Source organism: Ascidiella aspersa, chromosome 2 (genome assembly GCF_963924565.1).
Source record: "Ascidiella aspersa chromosome 2, kaAscAspe10.2, whole genome shotgun sequence".
Lineage (NCBI taxonomy): Eukaryota > Metazoa > Chordata > Ascidiacea > Phlebobranchia > Ascidiidae > Ascidiella > Ascidiella aspersa.
Window position 1 is genome coordinate 243,621 of NC_139448.1, and position 21,493 is coordinate 265,113.

Sequence of the window (21,493 nt, forward strand, 5' to 3'; positions counted from 1 at the left end):
TCATAAATTACAACCACTTTATGTGTCCTTCTTTAAACCTTTTCGCGTCTACTACGACCAAGCAATTGAACGTTGGTTGCGTGAGCATCCAGGAAGAGCATTTACACAGTTTCAAATCGCCGAAGCTGTTTCTCAATCGTTTGGGAAAGCTGCAACTGTATCACTATCTGTAAATACTTTTAGAAAATGTGAAATCTTTTCGATTAACGAAGATATATTCGAAGAAGATGAATTTGCGGCTTCTGCAACAACAAACATTTCTGAGGAGGATTTTCAGAACATTCAACCAGATGTTCCTGGTTCGTCAACAGCAATTGAACTTGTAGAAAGTGTCTTGGTAAAATTTCGCTCGATTGCGAATTGAATTGGGCAAGTGACATGTGTTTAAAACTGACCGCGATCACCTATAAATATTAATATCGGTTATCGACGATAAAAGCCGATATCCTCGAATTTCACCAGGTCATGTTTTGCATCGTTGGAAAGGTATGATAAAGCGCTACACGAATTATTTGGTCTGCCAGTGTGTAAATTGATATTTGGTCTATTTTGGTCGGTTGTTGGTAGTATGAAAATTCGCGATAATACGCATATTAAATGCTGAATATGATATTGAACATTGATATTTTTTTTTAATATTAAATATTAATATTTTTTTATATTTCTAATATTTCTTTTAATTTAGAAAATATAGAACATTGTTATAGTTAGCGTGAAATTTTTTTTCTTAAATATTTAGGATAAATATGTTTAATTTGGCGTGACATTTGTGCGCTGACCCCTGTGTGCTGGCTAGCTTTTGGTGTCAAAGAGCGTTAGATTTGAAAGCCAAACATTTTGCTTGAAGCCTCTCATCGATGCGGAAATACCCAATCACGTAGATTTAATTGATCCTGAGGGTAAATACCTTAAGTGTGTTTTTGTCACACAAACCTGCTCAGATAGAGACACAACCCTGCTCAGATAGAGAAGTTCAGCAAACCACAGATTTAAAGCAACAGAAAAAATTGAGTTTTTATCGGTGGATTAAAAGTAACCGGTAGATGGTGCTAGAGAAATCACCTAACTTGATAAATCGCCACATTTAAGCAAATTATTCAAACAATTATGTTTGCAGGCGATCAAAATTGTCAATTTAGAAAGTGTTTGATTCCAAAAGAAGCTTAACAACAGTTTTAATTCGTTTGTTTTTTAATTTGACGGGAATCGGTTGCAGTTTAGAGGTCAGTGTTGATTTGGACTCGAGGTTGCAGTTTAGAGGTCAGTGTTGATTTTGACTCGAAGTTATTCTGTGTTTAAGTATTCTATGAAAAGGGCGAAGCCAAAATTTTGCAGCAAAATAAAAACATTTGCAAAAGTTTTCGTCAAACTTTTTAATATTGTACAGTTAAAAAACTATGTCGGAATGCAGCAATACAAAAGGCGAAAAATTGGGCGCTGGTCTACAATTCTACCACAGCGTTCAAACTGTAAATAAACAAAACCATTAGTAAATCAACGCACATTATTCAGGCTAAGTGCGCTGGTCTAGAATCCTACCACATTTTCATCCTGGGGTTTATATTGCTAACAATATTTGGGTTAGGGTGAAAGATAGTGTTTGGGTGGGTCAAGTATTATTGTTATATTCATTCTTACATATTTACACCTTCCTTGCAATTTCAACTATAAAAATTTGTTTTGTTGGTGTTGAAATAAATGTGGTATGATTCTAGATAGATAGATAGATAGATTTAAATTTATTTCGGAACAACGGTACCATGCATGCAAAATTTGAAATAATAAAGAAGCGTCCGTAGTTCCCAGGGGGCGGCGAAAGACTGTTAAGTCATCTAGTCAGCTGCCCCCTGGCTGTGATTCAATTCAAGTTCATTATTTTTTCATATAAAAGAAAGCAATACGAATCAAGATAGGCTACAACAAAAAGGCTATTCGTAAATACAAAAGAACAGCGCCCCTTTTTGCCAAATATCTTTGACATTTCCTAAAACTTCCCAGTGACGTCATTTGGTGTAAAATCTTATCAATATAGTCAAGGTTGGAAAATAAGGCGTGCATGGGGATAAATTAAGTGCCCATAAGCCGCACATTGCTGTAAAATACCGTCTGCCGCGATAAATCCCTCAAACGCTTCGTCGCCCGTTTTTTAGTATAGTACTTCATTAACAGCTGCGCAACTTTTACAAATACCGTTGTTCAGACGCGCAATTTTAGGCTGAAGATTCGTCAAAATCTAAAGTTTTTAATCTGGAATAAAGTAAATTTAAAATAAAAAACGCCTTTTAAAATATATGGCAGACTTTGGGACACAGGTTAAGAATTCTGCCACCTTTTTGTACAATAATGAAAAACAATTATGAAACCAGTCGTCAAAATTGAAATTGCAAACTGGGAGTTAAATGGGGTAACTGAAGCACATTTTTGTCCGGGGGTTTATATTGCTAACATTATTTGGTTTAGGTTGCGAGTAAGTGTTTGGGTTTATCGAAGTATTTACCACTTTATTTATTTATTGCAGTTTCATTTTGTACAACTCTTTTGGTTACTTTAAAAAATATGGTAGGATTCTAGACTTATGCCGAATTTGAAAAAAAGATTTATGCAAAAGTATTTTTTGGTTTGAATTATTTACGGCCACAAATTACAGAATGCAATCTTGGGTTTTACAAGATCATGGGTTGAAAGAAGTTTCAGTTCAATTGGCTTTCCAGTTGACATTTAGACCGCAGGTTTTTAAATATTTTTAAGAATTTTATGTACCATTAGCAATATTTTTTTATAATTTTTAAGGTCTAACATCAATTTACCATTTCCAAAAAGGCTGCAAAACTAAAATTCGGTCGAACATATGTTTTGTATTAGGACATAAAGTATAAAATCAAAGTATCAAATGTTGGCTGCGTCAATTTACTAACTGTGTGCTAGTCTTCACTTGATTACACTTTTTGAGGACATCAGGTGTGCAGAGCCAAACTTTCAGGTGTGCAATTGTGTAATCATGATTTTATGCACAACGACGTTCCAGATTCAACCACATTTCAACTTTTTTTCAAAATTTATGTGTAAATTTTTTATTTCAGAAAATAATGTATTCTCTAGCATCCTGTTTGGTTCATCTTGTGAGTTTCAGATTAGAGTCTTCATACTTTGTTTTATCCAAGCGTCTGCTGAAAAAACACCTAAAATCACCAAACCTCGCTAAATTTTCAATAAAATTGTAGTGTACACACAAATTGCTTTATAAAAAGGTTGGGTGTGCACCTGCCACAGAATGCAGACAGGTTTTATAAAAAGGCTGAGTTGTGTTAAGATTCTGCACCTCCGGTGTGCATGAAAAAGTTAACCTGCAAACTTAAGCTCCACACCCAAGATCTTGTCGAAAGGTTCAATCAAATGCAGACTCGGTCATGATTTTTTAAAGCAGGATTCCATTGTGTTTGAGTTATTTACTTTGTGTTGTATCTATTTTTTTTACAGTTAAAGTAATTGAAAAAAATGACCTTTTTAGGCAGAATATTTTTTTATTTAATAGTCTGAATGTGTCTTATATGGGGAATGTTTAAAGTGGAATCCCATGAGATTCTAGAACTTTGGATTTCGAATTTAGAACAACGAATCCAGAATATTGAATCCTAGTATATTTTTATTGAATTATTTAACCCTGATTTTGTTTGAACAGGGTTGTTCCTAAGAAAAAATTTACACTCGCCAGAAAGGCGAGCAGCTATCCATCAGCACTTGCCCAGACGGAATAACAATAGCCAAATTCATTGGCACGCCGTCTGCAAATTGCCATTTCTTGGGTTATCATTAACCTGTCTTGTGGTTTCTATGCGAAACATTTGTTTTTTAAGAGTCTGGTCGTTTATTTCCATGCATGGTTCAACAAATTATTGACCCATTAAGCAGTGAACATTTTTTACAGTCTTCGGTAAAAAAAATAACACTGACAATTTAGTAGCAACGGCCTGTTCGTTTATCATTTTTTTTTAAATGCTCGCACTTTTTTTTTCGTATTCTGGTTTTTCTATGCTTGAAGGACGTTTCACCACTGGTTGCTTCGCGCTAGAAACAAAACGCAAAACTTCGCCTAACAGTATAGTAGCTGGTTAAACAGCAAATAATCACAAAATAATTGTAAATTTACAACTACACCATTCTTTCACATAGTTAACAACTGTATGCACTAGAGTTTCTGTGCGGGGCTATGAACTTAAGAGAGCGCAACAACATACCTACGTAAACTAATTGGTAATTCTCAGCTGTATGGTTTTTAAAATACCGTAGTGTTCAGTGGGCCGTTTCGGTCTCTTAAACGTCTTAAAAAACACTGCCTACAAATAATATAAGACATTTACATTCAAACTTATTGTTACCAAAAACTCCAGTAATTGCTTATAATTTTCTTATGTAAACAGTTCAATAAATACAGAAAAGTAAAATTCTTATCGCTGGGAACATCGCAAGTCCAATAAACTTTTCCATGAGCATCAACGACCGGGTTAAACTTTTAAAAATTAACCTTTAAGTTAAACAATAAATCTCATAACTATTTACCACTGCAGCAATAGCGTCGTAAACGATTTTTTAAAACGGGACAAAGAGTCTTTATTACGATCTTACCACGGACAAAGAATCTTTAATACGAGCTTCGAACGTGACTTTGATTAACCTTATTATTTGTGTAGTGTTGAATGTATTTGCGCCTTGGTATGAGAAAATAACTGGCGCTAAGTAATATTTCGCTTAGTAGTGGTGCTTAACACAAGTTGAAAACTTCTCGCCGAAGGCACTCGCCAGTCGGGATTTGCACTCGCATTGGCGAGCGGGCAAGTGCTTAGGTCCAACCCTGTTGAAGGAGGGCTCATTGCTCATACAACCCACAAGGCCCACAGTGTTAACCTGTGTATATTGTAATCAAAAATATATTCTAACAAATGTTAACATTCTTAACAACTACTATTTCAAGCAATTTGGAAACTGTAGTACATGTCCAGCTTGTTGGAATCCAAGGTTCAATATTCTACTTTAAACATCCCTAGTCTTATACTTGAGTTTTTTAATTTTTAGTGGATTTGAATTTTTATAATAGAACATTTGCAATGAACCCAATTGTTTGTTCCGTTTTATAAGTAAGTCATGATTATTTGAAAGCGGAAACTTTGTCAGATTAACTAGGATTTTATAGTTATCTTACCAACTATACTTTACGCACTTTACACATTTAAAAAAGAGAAATTTTAATCGGAATAAAACTTTTGACTTAGAGATTCAATCTTGAATATAGTTTCTTTGAATATTTCTTTTGAAATGAAGTCGCTATGGTTACTGTAACTTGCAAAAATCTCACCATTCCTTGAGAAAATAATGTTTTTAAGTGTTCCTGTTGGATTTAAATTTTATGCTTATTTCCTACAGTAGTATTTGTAATGAACCATATGGATTTGTTTTTACTTGTACGAGTCATTCTCTGCGTTTGTCATATGTTATCGTGTTTTGTGTTTTGCAGATGCTGGTTCGCTCGGGCGCGGCGATGAAACCAAGGATGAAATCATCGACAATTACGTTCACCTTGTTACTAAGCAACAGGTGAATCTTGATTAAATAACAACCACGAGTCACTTCCTGCACTTTTGTCTCCTAAATGTTTAAAACCAGATTTGTAGCGAATTGGTAAACTTATATTTTGAAAAGTTGCACTTAAGCTACATACATAATTATGTTCTTGGTAAACTTACATTTTGCTTAACCTAATATTGTTTTTTCACTAACACTTGAAATATGCCGAAAGGAAGTTCCTATAGGGATTCTGTTGTTTCCATTCAATCAGAAAAAGAAAGCGAATAAATATCTGCAATTATTTTTACATTTGATTCTTTGTAAATGTCCATATTTGTCTGATTCTATAAAGGATAATCAGGTGTCACTTTAAAACAACAAATTGTATTAAATCCTCCAAAAGCTTTTGCACAAGCTGCTTTATCAGGTCAAAGTAGAAACTTTTAGCAAATGAATTTAGACAAATTTAAGCGCACAGCAATAGTATTTTTTTTTTTAGATAGTAATAAACGTATTGTCATTTATCCAGTGTTAATAGCGCTTTCCTTAAAACTATCTTTGGTAAATAATTTATAATTTTATTAAACTGTCATGTAGCATATCATGATAAGTTAAGATTACCAGATTATAAATGATTTGTTAATATTAGCGCTAATAATTGTTGCCACAAGTATTTGGTTGTCTTTGAATTTTGTCATTCAGCTTAAATTATCATTTCTTTCCAAATTTTCAACTATGTTTGCTGTTGTGGTAAACTCGGCATCTAAACTCTTTTGTTTTAGAATTATATTCAAAAACTATTGAGCGATCCAATTTAGGTTTTTCAAAAAACTAAAATTTTTTCTTTGAAAAGTTTTGAATTTATGTCGCATTTGAAATGTTTGGACCAAGATTGGCAATTTTTAGGTCTAACATTTCAGCTTCATGGCCAAAAACTTTTTTCAAACGAGAAACTCAGAATGCTTTTGGACAATAGACATTTTAGGTGAAAATAAAAACTAGAGTTTAGAAATCACTGTCACAACAGTCATTTCACAAATTAAAATTTAAATCCCGGCAAATGGCCTTAATTGTCAAATTAGCAAACATGAATTGAGTTTCAAGTTACAAGCTTTTGAAAAGTATTTGAATTTTGATTTCTTACTGAGATTGGCACAGCAGCAAATCACTCTTATTCCTCAAAATACTTAATTTGAGTTACTTATGTTGTAAGTTATGAGTAGTGATATTTGGTGGAGATATGTGCTTGCAAATGCTTGCATTTCCCTGCGGTGACCTACTTCCAGCCGCTGCTGCATTTCGATTAATGATTACCTCAAGATATCTCCACTTTACAAACACATTCCAAAGCATTACATCATAGTGTTGTTATTCCATGAAACACGTTTGCTAATAACTAGATAGCTATAGTTTTTATTGCGATCAATTGGATCAGTTTGTAGTTAATTCTAATGTTATTTAGGGATTCCTTGTATGTTTAAATTCTAGTTCTAATGTAATTTCCATTTTGACCCAAACTACTTAAAATGTACAATGGCGTTTTTAAGTTTCTCATTTAAAACAAATATCTGAACTGCAATTGAAAATACAGCCTAAAAATTGCCTTTGATTTAAGAATTTTGTCATTCACATTTCTCAGGAACAAATTGCAATTCCTTATGATTTTAGGTAATTTCTAGATTGGGAATTCTAATCTACTGGAAAAATGTTGAAAAGAGTTTAGAATTTTAAAAACCGTATATTGCAAGAGATAGTAGTTTCTATTACAACTTAAATGTCATAACATTCAATGCAATCAACAGATTCTATATTTTCCAAACTTTTAGCAATAACTCATGCCATCATTAACTGTGGAAATAAAGTGAAGATAAAACGAATAAAATGTAGTAAAGGAAATTAAAAACACTGAAACGTATTTGCTAGAAAAGCAGTCTATTAAGTCCCTTACTTTTCACTCTAGCTATTATTGAAGTGTTCTCAAGTGTTACTATTATGATGTCACAGTGGTGTGTATTGTCAGCAGCTCATGTTTCAAACTGTTGTTGTTGTTCGAAAGTGAGATTCGGTTAATTAAGTCGTCATCCAAAACCTGTTGCCACTTCAATCTCCATTTCTTGTAGCTTTTCGTGGATAGTTTGAAATCTGTTTTTTATAATTTGTTAAAAAACATAAGAATTTAAAATGAGTGTTCTTGCTTTCAAAAATTCAAACTTAATGTAATGCAAAATAAAACTTAACCAATAGGTTAATAAACTCAAATACATATTCAACGAGCTTAATTGAATAAATATTTCAACATATCTGAAGGACACCAAGGCAACATTTATAATTTTAATAAACACTAAAATATAAAACTAAAAACCAGCAAAGGCATTAATAAATAACCCACACCTTGTTATGACATTATCTTTGCTGAATTATGCTAGTGCTATTACAGTGGATTCAACAGTTTGATATATATTAGTTAAATTGTTGTTGTCTTTGTTTTTGTGAATTAAATGCTTCTAGTTGTATTGCATTAATGCTTGTTTATTAATATTAATGCTTTTAGAGTCTAGATTTCAGTGTTTTGATAAAGAATTGATTATGTTTGAAGTGTTTTGTCAACAGTTAAGCTTTCTTTGCATAATTAGCCACAAATTCATTTCAATGAAACCTAATGTATTGTATGAAATGTATTGTTCCAAAGACTAGTGTCAACAGTTTGAATTATTTGTTATTTCACCGCCACACAGTGAATATTAACAAAGATTATTGAAAGCATTCATTATAAAACTGTTTCAATCCTGTTGGTTTTTTGAAAATCTTAAGACCACATCACAGTTAAACAAGTATATAAAATTTAAAGAATAATTACAGTAATTTCGAAGAAATGGGTCTTATCTGGCTTATAATTTATTAGTCGGATGATGCATTTAAACAGCACTTCTTCACCGATGCTTCATAGAATGATGCCAGGTCTGCAGTCAAAAACAAAAACAAATCTAATTTATAAAACTTACCGTATATTTTTTATCATGTTTTTATTTTCTATTTTGGCCTCAATTGATCTAACAGTACTCAGATATGCAAAAATGAATCCCTTGTAAAAAAATTACAAGCAGTTTAAGACACTTGAGTAAAAATGTTTTAACACTTTAACTGTATTCTTAGAATATTAGTGTTTCTTAACTTTTTTCACAGCGTCCCAAACACTGAGCTATACCAGCAAAGCTTTGCCGACCTAATTCTACCCGCTGAACATTTTTAAGGGAAAAAACATAATAAATTAGTATTAACAAGTCAGATGTCTTTGTATTGCTTCCTCAATTCACTCATGATTTCCCCAAATTTTTTAAATTTAGTAGAAATCTTGCTTGAAGCAACCTCAATAAATCTAAGCATGTGAATTACTTTAGTCTTTACCCGACCAGATCAAATGGCGACAAAGTTTTAGTTCGCTGCCCATGGGTTGAAAAATCACTTTTTCTAAATATTTACTTGATTTTTCAGGTTCAGTTTACAAAGTTCCAGCAAGATATGAAAAGATACCTGCAATCCATAATCGGTAAAGTTCATATTTTTTAAATTTCTACTTATTCATTAGTTTTGATTTTTTTAACAAGATATTTTGAGAATTATAGTTGTTACATTTTCTTTTTTTGCTTTTTAAAGCTAAATATTTAAACTGTTGATTTAAAAAACATATACAAAGCCTAAATTATTTCTTAAAATTCACAAAAATATATATTCCGTCGCATAACAAGCATTATCGGTTTTTGTAAAAAATATATTTTCTGAAAAAATAAATTAAATTGTTTGCATGAGATTCTTTAAAACCAAAAGTGTTTTAGCTTTTTTAGGTTGCTTACTTTTTTTTAACTTTTAGCAATGCAGTCGGCAGCCAATGATTTCTATGCATCGCTGGGAGATGTTTACGAAGACGGTTGGATGGGAAAAGATATGGTCGCAACACTCTCAAAAGTAAGTGTTAATTGAAATAAAGTTGTGAGTAGAATGAAATACTGATCAGATGCCAGCTTGTGCCACAATCCACTTAACCTGGGCAAACCTTTTTCAACACATTTCTTTACACTTTTGGTGAGGTAATGCAATGAAGTATGTACCTTTGGTTCGTACAGATACCTGTAATGTATTGTGTAAATTTTTTAAATTTCGTATCTGTTTGTAAAATGGCCTGGACTGGCGAAGGGTGCGGCAGAAAAACCTACCGCATTTCAAACTATGAAAAAGAGACAAAATTTATAAGCAATCAAACCATTTATTGTCTCATCTCAAAGTCACAAGGTTACCATTTGATGTATTTATGTTTTAAAGATTACATTGTGTAGATGGCGCCCTCGAGTCACAGATTCCCCATTTTTAACGAAATCTTCCACAATAAATGCACAGTGTTCGCCAGTCCAGGCCATTTTACATACAGATACAAAATTTTAAAAATTTGCACAAAACATCATTTACTTATAAAAACTAACATCTGAAACACAAATGGTAAGTCATTTGCTGCAAAGTTTCAATTCAACCTCCTGTCAGACTGCTACAGCTTTGGTACAGTGACAATTTAAAATATGGTAGGTTTTTCTGCCGCACCCTGTATCATTGCTGCATTCAATCACAAATGCTGGCTGAAATTTTTAATCAAACTGTTATCGGGATGAGGTATGGACATCATACTTCCAACCCAATTTAATATTTTTATTTTTCAGACGACGAATCTTCTGCACAGTGACCTTCATGCCTGACTGAACACAGAGGTCATATCTGTCCTTCAAGATCATCTTACTCAGGTTTGAATAAATTGAGTGTTTTACACATGATTAGGGCGATTACTTATTGACCAAAAAAATTTATTTCGAAAAAACATTTGATTTGCCCCTTACCGTGTCAACCTATTCGAAAAACATTGATTTAAACAACATGAAGTACTGCATTACTAGGGCCTTGGCTGAGTGGACAAAATGTTTTAGATGTTTTACTGACTGCCGTTATTTTTTCGGGTTTGTGCAAAACTCTTGAAAATGCTTCTAGATTTTTGTCATTTCAAAAAGACAAACAACTATAAAAATGCCAAAGAAAAGCAAGACCCTGGTTATTTTAGAAAAATTTAAACAATGAAGTAAAACAGTTGCCCTCATGATGCTTTTATTACAAATGGCCTGATAAGAATTGACGATCGCAGCGAGATACAAAATTTTGTGGAACTATAATTCATCAGGAAATAAATTTAGAAAATGTGGGACAAAATATTGCCCCTCTTTTATAGGCTTATATTAAATAAATGCAATCGCAATAACTTAAAATTGATGTCGAAGCTCTTAAAATATATTTATTCTCAGTTGTTTTTAAAAACGTTTAATCAATGATGTTTTATTTCTAATCTTCACACTAAAATTGAAATCAGTACAAGCCACTTACCTGTCAAAATGGTTTACAAACATTAAAACTAAAGAAAGGATATGCCCAAATGGAAACACACAATAAGACCTAAAATGCAATTAGACCTAAAGCAGAAAAATCTATAAAACCATAGTATTAAGACCAACAACATAATAAAGCCAAACCCGGTATAATGAGCGACAGAATAAGATCTAAACTTGTCGGAATAAGAAATAAAACTGATCGATAAAAAGTCCTAAATTCATCGAAATAAGGCCTGATGTTGTTCTTATTTCGAGCTTATGGCCGGAGTCCGCCCAGATCATATAAGTTTTGGGAAATTGAATTTAAAAGTGGTTGCGAGGCTTCACCAAGTTTGACAACGTTATTGACCCTTGCAAACTATCATTGTTAATAGTCGCATTTGGATAATTCTAAATCACGTGGCACTGTTTAACGACAAATCGCATTATATCTTGACAAGATTTTACGCAACTGTGATGAACTAAAGCGATTCTGGGATAAAACAAGCCTGAACTTGCTGGCATCAATTTGTTGCAATAAACCAGGGGTTCCTAAACTGGGGTCCATGCGCCCCTTGGGAGTACGGAGCTAGTTTTAGGGGGTCCAAGACCTAATTGGAATGTTAGTTTGCATTACATCAACATTTTTTAAAGAAAGGACTTCAATTAACAATAAAACATTTTTGCACTGAATCTATTAATACTTTATTTCACTTTCACATTTTTTTGTCTGAAAATAGCAGACTTCTAAAGTTTATTTGTGTCGTAAGTTTGTGACGTCATGTCTAAACATTTCTTTCCTAAAGTGATCCACGCAAAGCAAAATAATTTTTTGAGAGGTCTGCGGAAAAAAGTTGAAGGCACCTGCAATAAACTGAATAGTTGTTTTCAAAGTTTATATTTTTAGTGCAATGAGATGAAGGTCAAAGTGAACAAGCGAGGTCGGAAGTTGGTGGATTTTGACGCGGCACGACGAAATCTCGCAAGCTTACAGGGAGCAAAAAAACTCGAGGAAACAAAATTATCTAGGGTGAGATTTCTATGTGAAAGCCCATGCATAAATAGGGAGCATTATTTTTGTTACTTTAAAATGCTACCTATACTTCTGTATGGACTTTGATATTCTTACTATGTCTAACTACAACCTCCAACTATTATCTTAAGATATATTCAAAACGTTCACAAAATTCTACCTTCTTCGATATGGACTTTGATATTCATTCTACGTCCAACTACAACCTCCTTATGTTAAAATTTTGTTCGAAACTTCTGTATGGACTTTGATATGCCTATTAAATCTAACTTCAACTTCAAACCATTACCTTAAAGATTCATTGGAATTTTCAAAATGCAGCCTACTTTTATTTTCCGTCTATCTACAACCTTAAGCCATTATGCACCAAAGATTAAATGTTTGTTTAACAAGTATAACACATAAAGAGCCAGTACACTGAAAGCCATTGCAGACTCTTCACCGAATCTGTCGATCAATGATGCAAGCAGGGCAGACTAGAAAAACAACAGTGAGGTTCGAACTAACGACCTCCGGTCATACCGGGACCGTCGCTCTACCAACTGAGCTATGCAGAAACAGAAGGTAACGAGTCGAGAAACAACCATACGCCAATGCTTGCTCAATTTGTTAGTACAAGCAACCTCATAGAAGGGGATCCACAGTATCATATCATTTATTCAATGAAACATATGTGTGTACATCTGTTTCATTGAACATATAGAGCCATTTTGACAATAGATTTAATTTCACATATATTTACTGTGTACTTAAAAAAAGTTGTTTTTCAAGGCGTTGCATTTAAATATTAGGTTGTACTGAGTTGGTCTTAACTTATGGCCTACTTATGTACTTGCAGCACAGAGCTAGCAGTTTGCCTTTGTAAGTAGGCCTTTTAAAGTTTATTTCTACACTTGTTTTATAAAATGCCAACAATCAACAATTTTTAATTTTAGCAACTATGCTTATTTTTACATATTTGGACATAATGGAGATCTTCAAAAGGTAACCAAAATAAAACTGTTTAAAAAGTAGATTTTGAATAAACTTGCATTCCGCATATACTTTATGTTTTATTGCGGATTATCTTTTGAACATGATATTCACGTGATAGGCCCAGGATCACGTGACAGAGGCTCATGATACTTATGAGACGCTGAACTCACAACTTCACGAAGAACTGCCCGACCTTTTCGACTCGCGGGTCGCCCTGTGCGCCGACATTGTTACGAACATCGCAACTGCTGAGAAAGCTTTCTACAACGAACTTTCCGAGGTGAACTTATGTGATTTGATTTGTTCTTGTTTAAAAAGCCTAATATATGGATTAGGCTGTAATATTTGATTTTGTAGTAAACATTATCAAACTTTTTCCAATAAAAATATATTTATGTAATACAAAGGTAATTTCTAGATTGGGAATTCTAATCTACTGGAAAAATGTTGAAAAGAGTTTAGAATTTTAAAAACAGTATATTGCAAGAGATAGTAGTTTCTATTACAACTTAAATGTCATAACATTCAATGCAATCAACAGATTCTATATTTTCCAACTTTTAGCAATAACTCATGCCATCATTAACTGTGGAAATAAAGTGAAGATAAAACGAATAAAATGTAGTAAAGGAAATTAAAAACACTGAAACGTATTTGCTAGAAAAGCAGTCTATTAAGTCCCTTACTTTTCACTCTAGCTATTATTGAAGTGTTCTCAAGTGTTACTATTATGATGTCACAGTGGTGTGTATTGTCAGCAGCTCATGTTTCAAACTGTTGTTGTTGTTCGAAAGTGAGATTCGGTTAATTAAGTCGTCATCCAAAACCTGTTGCCACTTCAATCTCCATTTCTTGTAGCTTTTCGTGGATAGTTTGTAATCTGTTTTTTATAATTTGTTAAAAAACATAAGAATTTAAAATGAGTGTTCTTGCTTTCAAAAATTCAAACTTAATGTAATGCAAAATAAAACTTAACCAAAAGGTTAATAAACTCAAATACATATTCAACGAGCTTAATTGAATAAAAATTTCAACATATCTGAAGGACACCAAGGCAACATTTATAATTTTCATAAACACTAAAATATAAAACTAAAAACCAGCAAAGGCATTAATAAATAACCCACACCTTGTTATGACATTATCTTTGCTGAATTATGCTAGTGCTATTACAGTGGCTTCAACAGTTTGATATATATTAGTTAAATTGTTGTTATCTTTGTTTTTGTAAATTAAATGCTTCTAGCTGTATTGCATTAATGCTTGTTTATTAATATTAATGCTTTTAAAGTCTAGATTTTAGTGTTTTGGTAAAGAATTGATTATGTTTGAAGTGTTTTGTCAACAGTTAAGCTTTCTTTACATAATTAGCCAAATTCATTTCAATGAAACCTAATGTATTGTATGAAATGTATTGTTCCAAAGGCTAGTGTTAGCAGTTTGAATTATTTGTTGATTCACTGCCACACAGTGAATATTAACAAAGATTATTGAAAGCATTCATTATAAAACTGTTTCAATCCTGTTTGTTTTTTGAAAACATAAGACCTCATCATGTTTTAAACAAGTATGTAACATTTAAAGAATCACTAGAGTGATTGCTTTTAATGAAATGGGTGTTCTCTGGCTTGTAATTTATCAGTCAAAAGTAATTAAAACAACACTTGTTGCTCCATGGAATGTTACCAGGTCTGCAGGCAAATCGAAAAATTAGTTGAAAACCTGTATTTTTCATCATGTTTTTTATTTATTTTGGCCTCAATTGATCTAACAGTACTCAGATATGCAAAAATGAATCCCTTGTAAAAAATTGCAAGCAGTTTAAGACTCCCTTGGGTAAAAATGTTTCAAAAAACCTTCAATATAAATTTTCACACTTTAACTGTATTCTTAGAATATTAGTGTTTCTTAACTTTTCTCACAGCGTCCCAAACACTGAGCTATACTAGCAAAGCTTTGCCGACCTAATTCTACCCGCTGAACATTTTTAAGGGAAAAACATAACAAATTAGTATTAACAAGTCAGATGTCTTTGTATTGCTTCCTCAATTCACTCATGATTTCCCCAAATTTTTTAAATTTTGTAGAAATCTTGCTTGAAGCAACCTCAATAAATCTAAGCATGTGAATTACTTTAGTCTTTACCCGACCAGATCAAATGGCGACAAAGTTTTAGTTCGCTGCCCATGGGTTGAAAAATCACTTTTTCTAAATATTTACTTGATTTTTCAGGTTCAGTTTACAAAGTTCCAGCAAGATATGAAAAGATACCTGCAATCCATAATCGGTAAAGTTCATATTTTTGAAATTTCTACTTATTCATTAGTTTTGATTTTTTTAACAAGATATTTTGAGAATTAAAGTTGTTACATTTTCTTTTTTTGCTTTATAAAGCTAAATATTTAAACTGTTGATTTTAAAAACATATGCAAAGCCTAAATTGTTTCTCAAAATTGACAAAAATATATATTCCGTCGCATAACAACAAGCATTATCAGTTTCTGTAAAAATATATTGTTTGAAAAAAAAAAATTAAGTTGTTTGCATGAGATTCTTTAAAACCAAAAGTGTTTTAGCTTTTTCAGGTTGCTTACTTTTTTAAACTTTTAGCAATGCAGTCGGCAGCCAATGATTTCTATGCATCGTTAGGAGAGGTTTACGAAGACGGTTGGATGGGAAAAGATTTGGTCGCAACACTCTCAAAAGTAAATATTTATTGAAATTAAAGTTGAAATACTGATCAGATGCCAGCTTGTGCCACAATCCACTTAACCTGGGCGAACTTTTTTTATTTTTCCTAAAATTCACAAATATATTTTAAAAACTTTTTTTACCATTTCTTGTTTCAAGCTTCTTAAAGTAATATAATGCAATGAAGTATAAGTACAGAAGTTTGGATCATACAGAACCGCGATAAATTTGATTAAAAACGCTATTGTCACTGCGTCGTTAAAGGCAGATTGTATTAATTGTAGGTCGGTTTTTTGCATTGTTAAGTGGTTTATTTACAAAACTGAACAGATTGCACATTTATATTGTTGCAATGGCACCTGCAACTATGATTTAAATAAAGTTTGCAATATACCTTTAATAGCAAACATCGTTTTGTGTTTCGAAACAATTTGACAAGCTAATCAAAAATTTGCACATTGCTTTTAATTAGGCATTTCTAATACTCAACATTTTATCTTGACGCCTGTTATTTTGGATAGAAAGTTTTGTGACCTGATCTGATAGCAAATGACATTATATAAATGTTATACAAAGTCTATGAAATTATAACGTTTAAAGATAACTTTGTATTTTGCTCTAATTGGCGTTATTTTTACTTTACATAGCTTTAGTTATTAACTTTTTATTTTCGATATATTTGCCACAAATCATGGATTTTTTAATTAAACTGTTATCGGATAACAGCTTTGGTCACTTAATATCCAACACCATACTTCCAACCCAATTTAACTTTTATTTTTTACAGACGACGAATCTTCTGCACAGTGACCTTCACGCCCGACTGAACACAGAGGTTATATCTGTCCTACAAGATCATCTCACTCAGGTTCGAATAAATTGAGTGTTTCAGAAACGACGTGTTACAAAACTTTTATCAAATGGCCGAATAAGAATTGGGATCGCATTTGAGATACAAAATTTTGTGGTAATATAAAAGTTGAAGGCCCCTGCAATAAACTGAATAGTTGTTTTCAAAGTTTATTTTTTTTAGTGCAATGAGATGAAGGTCAAAGTGAACAAGCGAGGTCGGAAGTTGGTGGATTTTGCGGCACGACGAAATCTCGCAAGTTTACAGGGAGCAAAAAAATGGAGGAAACAAAATTATCTAGGGTGAGATTTCTATGTGACAATGACCACTAGTTGTCACATTATATGGGCCGACAATTTTTTAGGCATATTTTGTTAATATTTGTTATACAAGAATGAATTTTAAGCCCATGCATAAATAGGGAGCATTATTTTTGTTATTTTAAAATGCTACCTACTTCTGTTTGGGCTTTGGTATTCTTACTATGTCTAACTACAACCTCCAGCCATTGTCTTAAGTTTTATTCGAAACGTTCAAAATTCTACCTTTCTTCGACATTCTACGTCCAACTAGAACCTCCAACTATTATTTTAAAATTTTGTTCGAAACTTATGTATGGACTTTGATATGTCTATTAAATCTAACTTCAACTTCAAACCATTACCTTAAAGATTCATTGGAATTTTCAAAATGCAACCTACTTTTATTTTCCGTCTATCTACAACCTTAAGCCATTATGCACCAAAGATTAAATGTTTGTTCAACAAGTATAACACATAAAGAGCCAGTACACTGAAAGCCATTGCAGACTCTTCACCGAATCTGTCGATCAATGATGCAAGCAGGGCAGACTAGAAAAACAACAGTGAGGTTCGAACTAACGACCTCCGGTCATACCGGGACCGTCGCTCTACCAACTGAGCTATGCAGGCTCAGAGGGTAACGAGTCGAGAAACAACCATATCACCGTTGTCTGCTGCATCCTGTTTGTAAAGCTAGTCTGTGGTGAGGTTCGAACTCACGACCTCCGGTCAAGCCGGGACCGTCGCTCTACCAACTGAGCTATGCAGGCTCAGAGGGGAACGAGTCGAGAAACAACCATAGCACCGTTGCCTGCTGCATCCTGTTCGTAAAACTAGTCTGTGGTGAGGTTCGAACTTACCACCTCGGTCAAGCCGGGACCGTCGCTCTACCAACTGAGCTATGCAGGCTCAGAGGGGAGCGAGTCGAGAAACAACCATCCGCCAATGCTTGCTCAATCTGTTGGTACAAGCAACTTCAATTGAAGGGGATCCACAGTACCATATCATTTATTCGATGAAACATATGTGTGTACATCTGTTTCATTGAACATATAGAGCCATTTTGACAATAGATTTAATTTCACATATATTTACTGTGTACTTAAAAAAAGTTGTTTTTCAAGGCGTTGCATTTAAATATTAGGTTGTACTGAGTTGGTCTTAACTTATGGCCTACTTATGTTATAGGGATGTTCAAAGTAGAATATCGAATCCTTGGATTCGAATCCAGATGAGATTCGAATCCAATTCTGCCGTTTATTTCGGGTAATTGGAACCGATATAATTTAATGTTTTACCGCCGATTGTTGCGCCTAATTGCACAAACGCGTGTGGTAATTTGGCCTGTCGCTGCGGCGACCAATTTATGGTGCTTGCTTTAAATGTAACCTCGTAGTGCAGTGTCAGCGTTTTTTCGGGCGACCAATTACCGCGTCTCGCGATAACGTTCGTCTAATAATTAAGTGTCAATCAAGCGTTATTGGGCGAGCGACTAGCGTGTAATGTCTGGTGTGGAGTTCGCAATTTCCCTAAATGCGTTAAGTTGCAAAAGTAACATAGCGTTGCAAAACGTGCTGGCCGTCCACAAAATGCGCTATGGGGTTACTTAAGGTCAACTTTAGGCCAATATTCAGGGAAGTTATGCAGTTATGCACAACGTTATTGTCAAGAATTCGTTATGTCAATAATAACTTTGTATTCTTTGCAGTACATCATTTGACTGTATAACAGATCATGTTAGTCAAAAAAGAAGCAATAAGACTTAACAATGCTTTCAAAAACAGGACCGAATTGCTCAAGACTTCTATGTGCAGTGTTGCATTTGCTCACTATTGGCAAAAATATAAGTTTTGGACACAACCTGGACAGTTGACATATTCCAGTTTACAGAACGGCTTCAGATGACAGTTGTTAAGAATGTTAAACATATGAGAGAGTTTTTTTATTATAATGTACACATGTTAGAAAATTGTTTGGGCGATTTATTGCTGTGATTGTGGGCCCTGTAGGGTAGATTAAGATTAATCCCTTCCCCAAACAAAATCGAGGTTAAATAATTTAATAAAAATATACTAGGATTCGCTATTCTGGATTCGAAACCTATTATTCTAGAATACCTTGGGATTCTACTTTGAACATCCCTACTTATGTATTTGCAGCACAGAACTAGCAGTTTGCCTTTGTAAGTAGGCCTTTTAAAGTTTATTTCTACATTTGTTTTATAAAATGCCAACAATCAACAAACGTTCAGCAACTATGCGTATTTTTACATATTTGAACAAAATGGAGATCTCAAAACTTTTGAGTGGTCGTCAAAATAAAACTATTAAAAATATAGATTTTGAATAAACTTGTATTCCGCATATACTTTATGTTTTATTGCGGATTATCTTTTGAACATGATATTCACGTGATAGGCCCAGGATCACGTGACAGAGGCCCATGATACTTATGAGACGCTGAACTCACAACTTCATGAGGAACTGCCCGACCTTTTCGACTCGCGGGTCGTCCTGTGCGCCAACATTGTTACGAACATCGCAACTGCTGAGAAAGCTTTCTACAACGAACTTTCCGAGGTGAACTTTAAATTATTTTTCGATTGTCACCTAATGTAAGTTGTGAAAAGTAACATCACTCATTACATATGTACATTATTTAGCTCCGTATACATTACATAATGGATGTTATTATGCAAAGTGCCTCTTCTTACCTATTGTTCAATTTTCATTCTCTAACCATGCATCAATAGGTTTTGGTTTGCAATATGTTTGCTCTAATATAAGGTCAGTTACAAAACAGTTGTTATTATTATGGAAACTCTTGATAAACTGTGGGGGGCAGATGTGACTGGTTGGGTCTCAACTCACCTACGGACCCAGTTTAACAACACTTCTTTAATTTACCCCCGATGTAAATATAACAACATCAGATGGGCTAGATTACAATTGTTGTACACAGATGTGACGGGTTGGAATTCTTCTTTCAGTTGAAAACACGTTCATCAGCTTTTAAATTTTCATCTTGTGTTTTGCAGGAGAACAGAGTGGATTTTTACAACTGAAGTTCGACTGATCTTAGATTGCTTCGAGCGACCAACAATCGTCCCTCCGTGATGCGAAACATTTATCAGCTTTCCTGTTGATGGAAGTGAACTGAGGGGCAGGGGCGGTTCCAGGGGGTGGGGCAACACGCCACGCCTTGTATTATTTACCTATTGTGCGTAATTTTAGTTTTTTTATTGGGTTTCTAGTATGTTCCATTTTGATAAAATGGTTTTAGTTGAAAGGCATCTTTGTATCTCATCGAAACTTTTGTTCAATCATTTTAATATGAAGTTTGAATGACAATTTATCATCTATGTTGAGGCCTATTATTTCGCTGGATTTACCTGTTTCAGTTTGTTCACCCTTAGTTTAATACTGAAATTTGAATTGGTTACCAAGTAATGTGTTTTAGAATAATTAACTGATAGTTTGTCAGCCCGAAACCAGTGCTCAATTTTTTCTATATTTATTTAATTAGGCCTATTTGTTGTATTTTTTTATGTCATTATGGGAGATATAAATAACAGTATCATCTGCGTATAAACTACAATTTATATTTGAGTTTATTGGTAAGTCATTGATGTAGATTTGAAAGAGGAGAGGTGCTAATATACGACCTTGTGGGACACCGCATACAGGCATCGACGGATTTTTTTACTATGCTTTCTCTGACTTAAAAAAGTTTCTATTAGTTTCAAGGGTGGGCCTCTGATACCATAAAGATTTGTTTTTTTAAGTAATATTTGGTTGTCTATGGTAGTGTTTCTTAAAGTGGTGAATGACTCACCCCAGGGTGAATAAAATTTTTGCAGGGGTGAATAAGGGTGAACGAAAGTTCAGGAGCATCCTATAGTCACTAGTAAACAACTTTCTGAAGTAAATCGACTAAAACCTGTTGTTCTTTGGTGTTTTTTTGCTTATTGTAATACTTGAGTTGGTTTGCACTGAGTGTATAAGTTAGGCCTACCATATGTTCTCTTAGGAGGATTTGTCCCCCTTTCTTAAGAAAACTGAATGGTCCTCCGAAAAAAAATGTCCAAATGTCCCCTTTTTCGCATTTCGAGTTAGTTGCTAATACTTATAGCAAGACTTTCAGGCGAGGCGTTGCATTTATTTCCAAAAAATACTTAGGCCATGAAAGATGCTGAATTGCTGGTTTAACAAAGGTTTCTAGGGGGGCTCCAAGCAATTCGTAGGGGGGAGGCGAGCTCTAAGTTAATATTTAATTTTTTTGCTATGATTCTAATGGTATCGTTTTCGTTTTGGTTGTACACCACTCCTACAGCGCTGTACAAACTCTGTTTTTGCCAACTTTAACATTAAAGCTGCCAAAAAAAATTTGACAATGTCTCTTTGAGTTCCATTGCATGTTTTCATATCATCGAAGGTAACGGCCCTATTTGATTATAATTTTTCTAACTTATAGATAAACGATAAAAGTCATCCCCCGTTCAAACTATTTTTAATCTATATTTTATATAATTGGATAACAGGCTAGCAACAGAGGGACGAAATGTTTTGCGAAAAGCCTCCTGATTTTACAGTTTAGCGCCAATTCAACCAATTAAATCCAATTTTTTTCGAGCTCCGCGCGACCAACAACAAACTTGTCTATTTTCAAGTTGTCTCAGTGATAT

The 21,493-nt window shown here is 33.7% G+C and overlaps 1 protein-coding gene and 1 long non-coding RNA gene across 3 annotated transcripts; both read left to right on the forward strand.

The window, feature by feature from the left end:
* The first annotated feature begins 1,344 nt into the window (after window positions 1–1,344).
* LOC146162956 (uncharacterized) lies at window positions 1,345–9,094 on the forward strand. Its single transcript, XR_014494518.1, has 3 exons — window positions 1,345–2,729; window positions 5,510–5,589; window positions 9,052–9,094. It is a non-coding gene; the product is annotated as an uncharacterized LOC146162956 (long non-coding RNA).
* A 374-nt stretch (window positions 9,095–9,468) lies between these two features.
* LOC146162957 (myc box-dependent-interacting protein 1-like) lies at window positions 9,469–19,378 on the forward strand. 2 transcript variants are annotated; one of them, XM_083381509.1, is made up of 9 exons: window positions 9,469–9,522; window positions 10,266–10,346; window positions 11,866–11,988; window positions 13,085–13,246; window positions 15,199–15,253; window positions 15,577–15,671; window positions 16,445–16,525; window positions 16,691–16,809; window positions 19,227–19,378. In XM_083381509.1, exons 3-9 carry the CDS (start codon window positions 11,875–11,877, stop codon window positions 19,240–19,242), a joined length of 642 nt encoding a protein of 213 aa, XP_083237635.1. In that variant the 5' UTR covers window positions 9,469–9,522; window positions 10,266–10,346; window positions 11,866–11,874; the 3' UTR covers window positions 19,243–19,378. The 2 variants fall into 2 exon arrangements, with proteins under 2 accessions (XP_083237635.1, XP_083237636.1); XM_083381510.1 differs by lacking the exons at window positions 9,469–9,522; window positions 10,266–10,346; window positions 11,866–11,988 and adding an exon at window positions 12,197–12,555.
* Window positions 19,379–21,493: the final 2,115 nt, after the last annotated feature.

Coding starts and splice junctions, on each gene's coding strand:
- LOC146162957 (XM_083381509.1), top strand. CDS start 11,875: ATGAAGGTCAAAGTGAACAAGCGAGGTCGGAAGTTGGTGGATTTTGAC. Junction 11,989..13,084: donor AGGAAACAAAATTATCTAGG/GTGAGATTTCTA, acceptor TTCACGTGATAG/GCCCAGGATCACGTGACAGA. Junction 15,254..15,576: donor ATACCTGCAATCCATAATCG/GTAAAGTTCATA, acceptor TTAAACTTTTAG/CAATGCAGTCGGCAGCCAAT.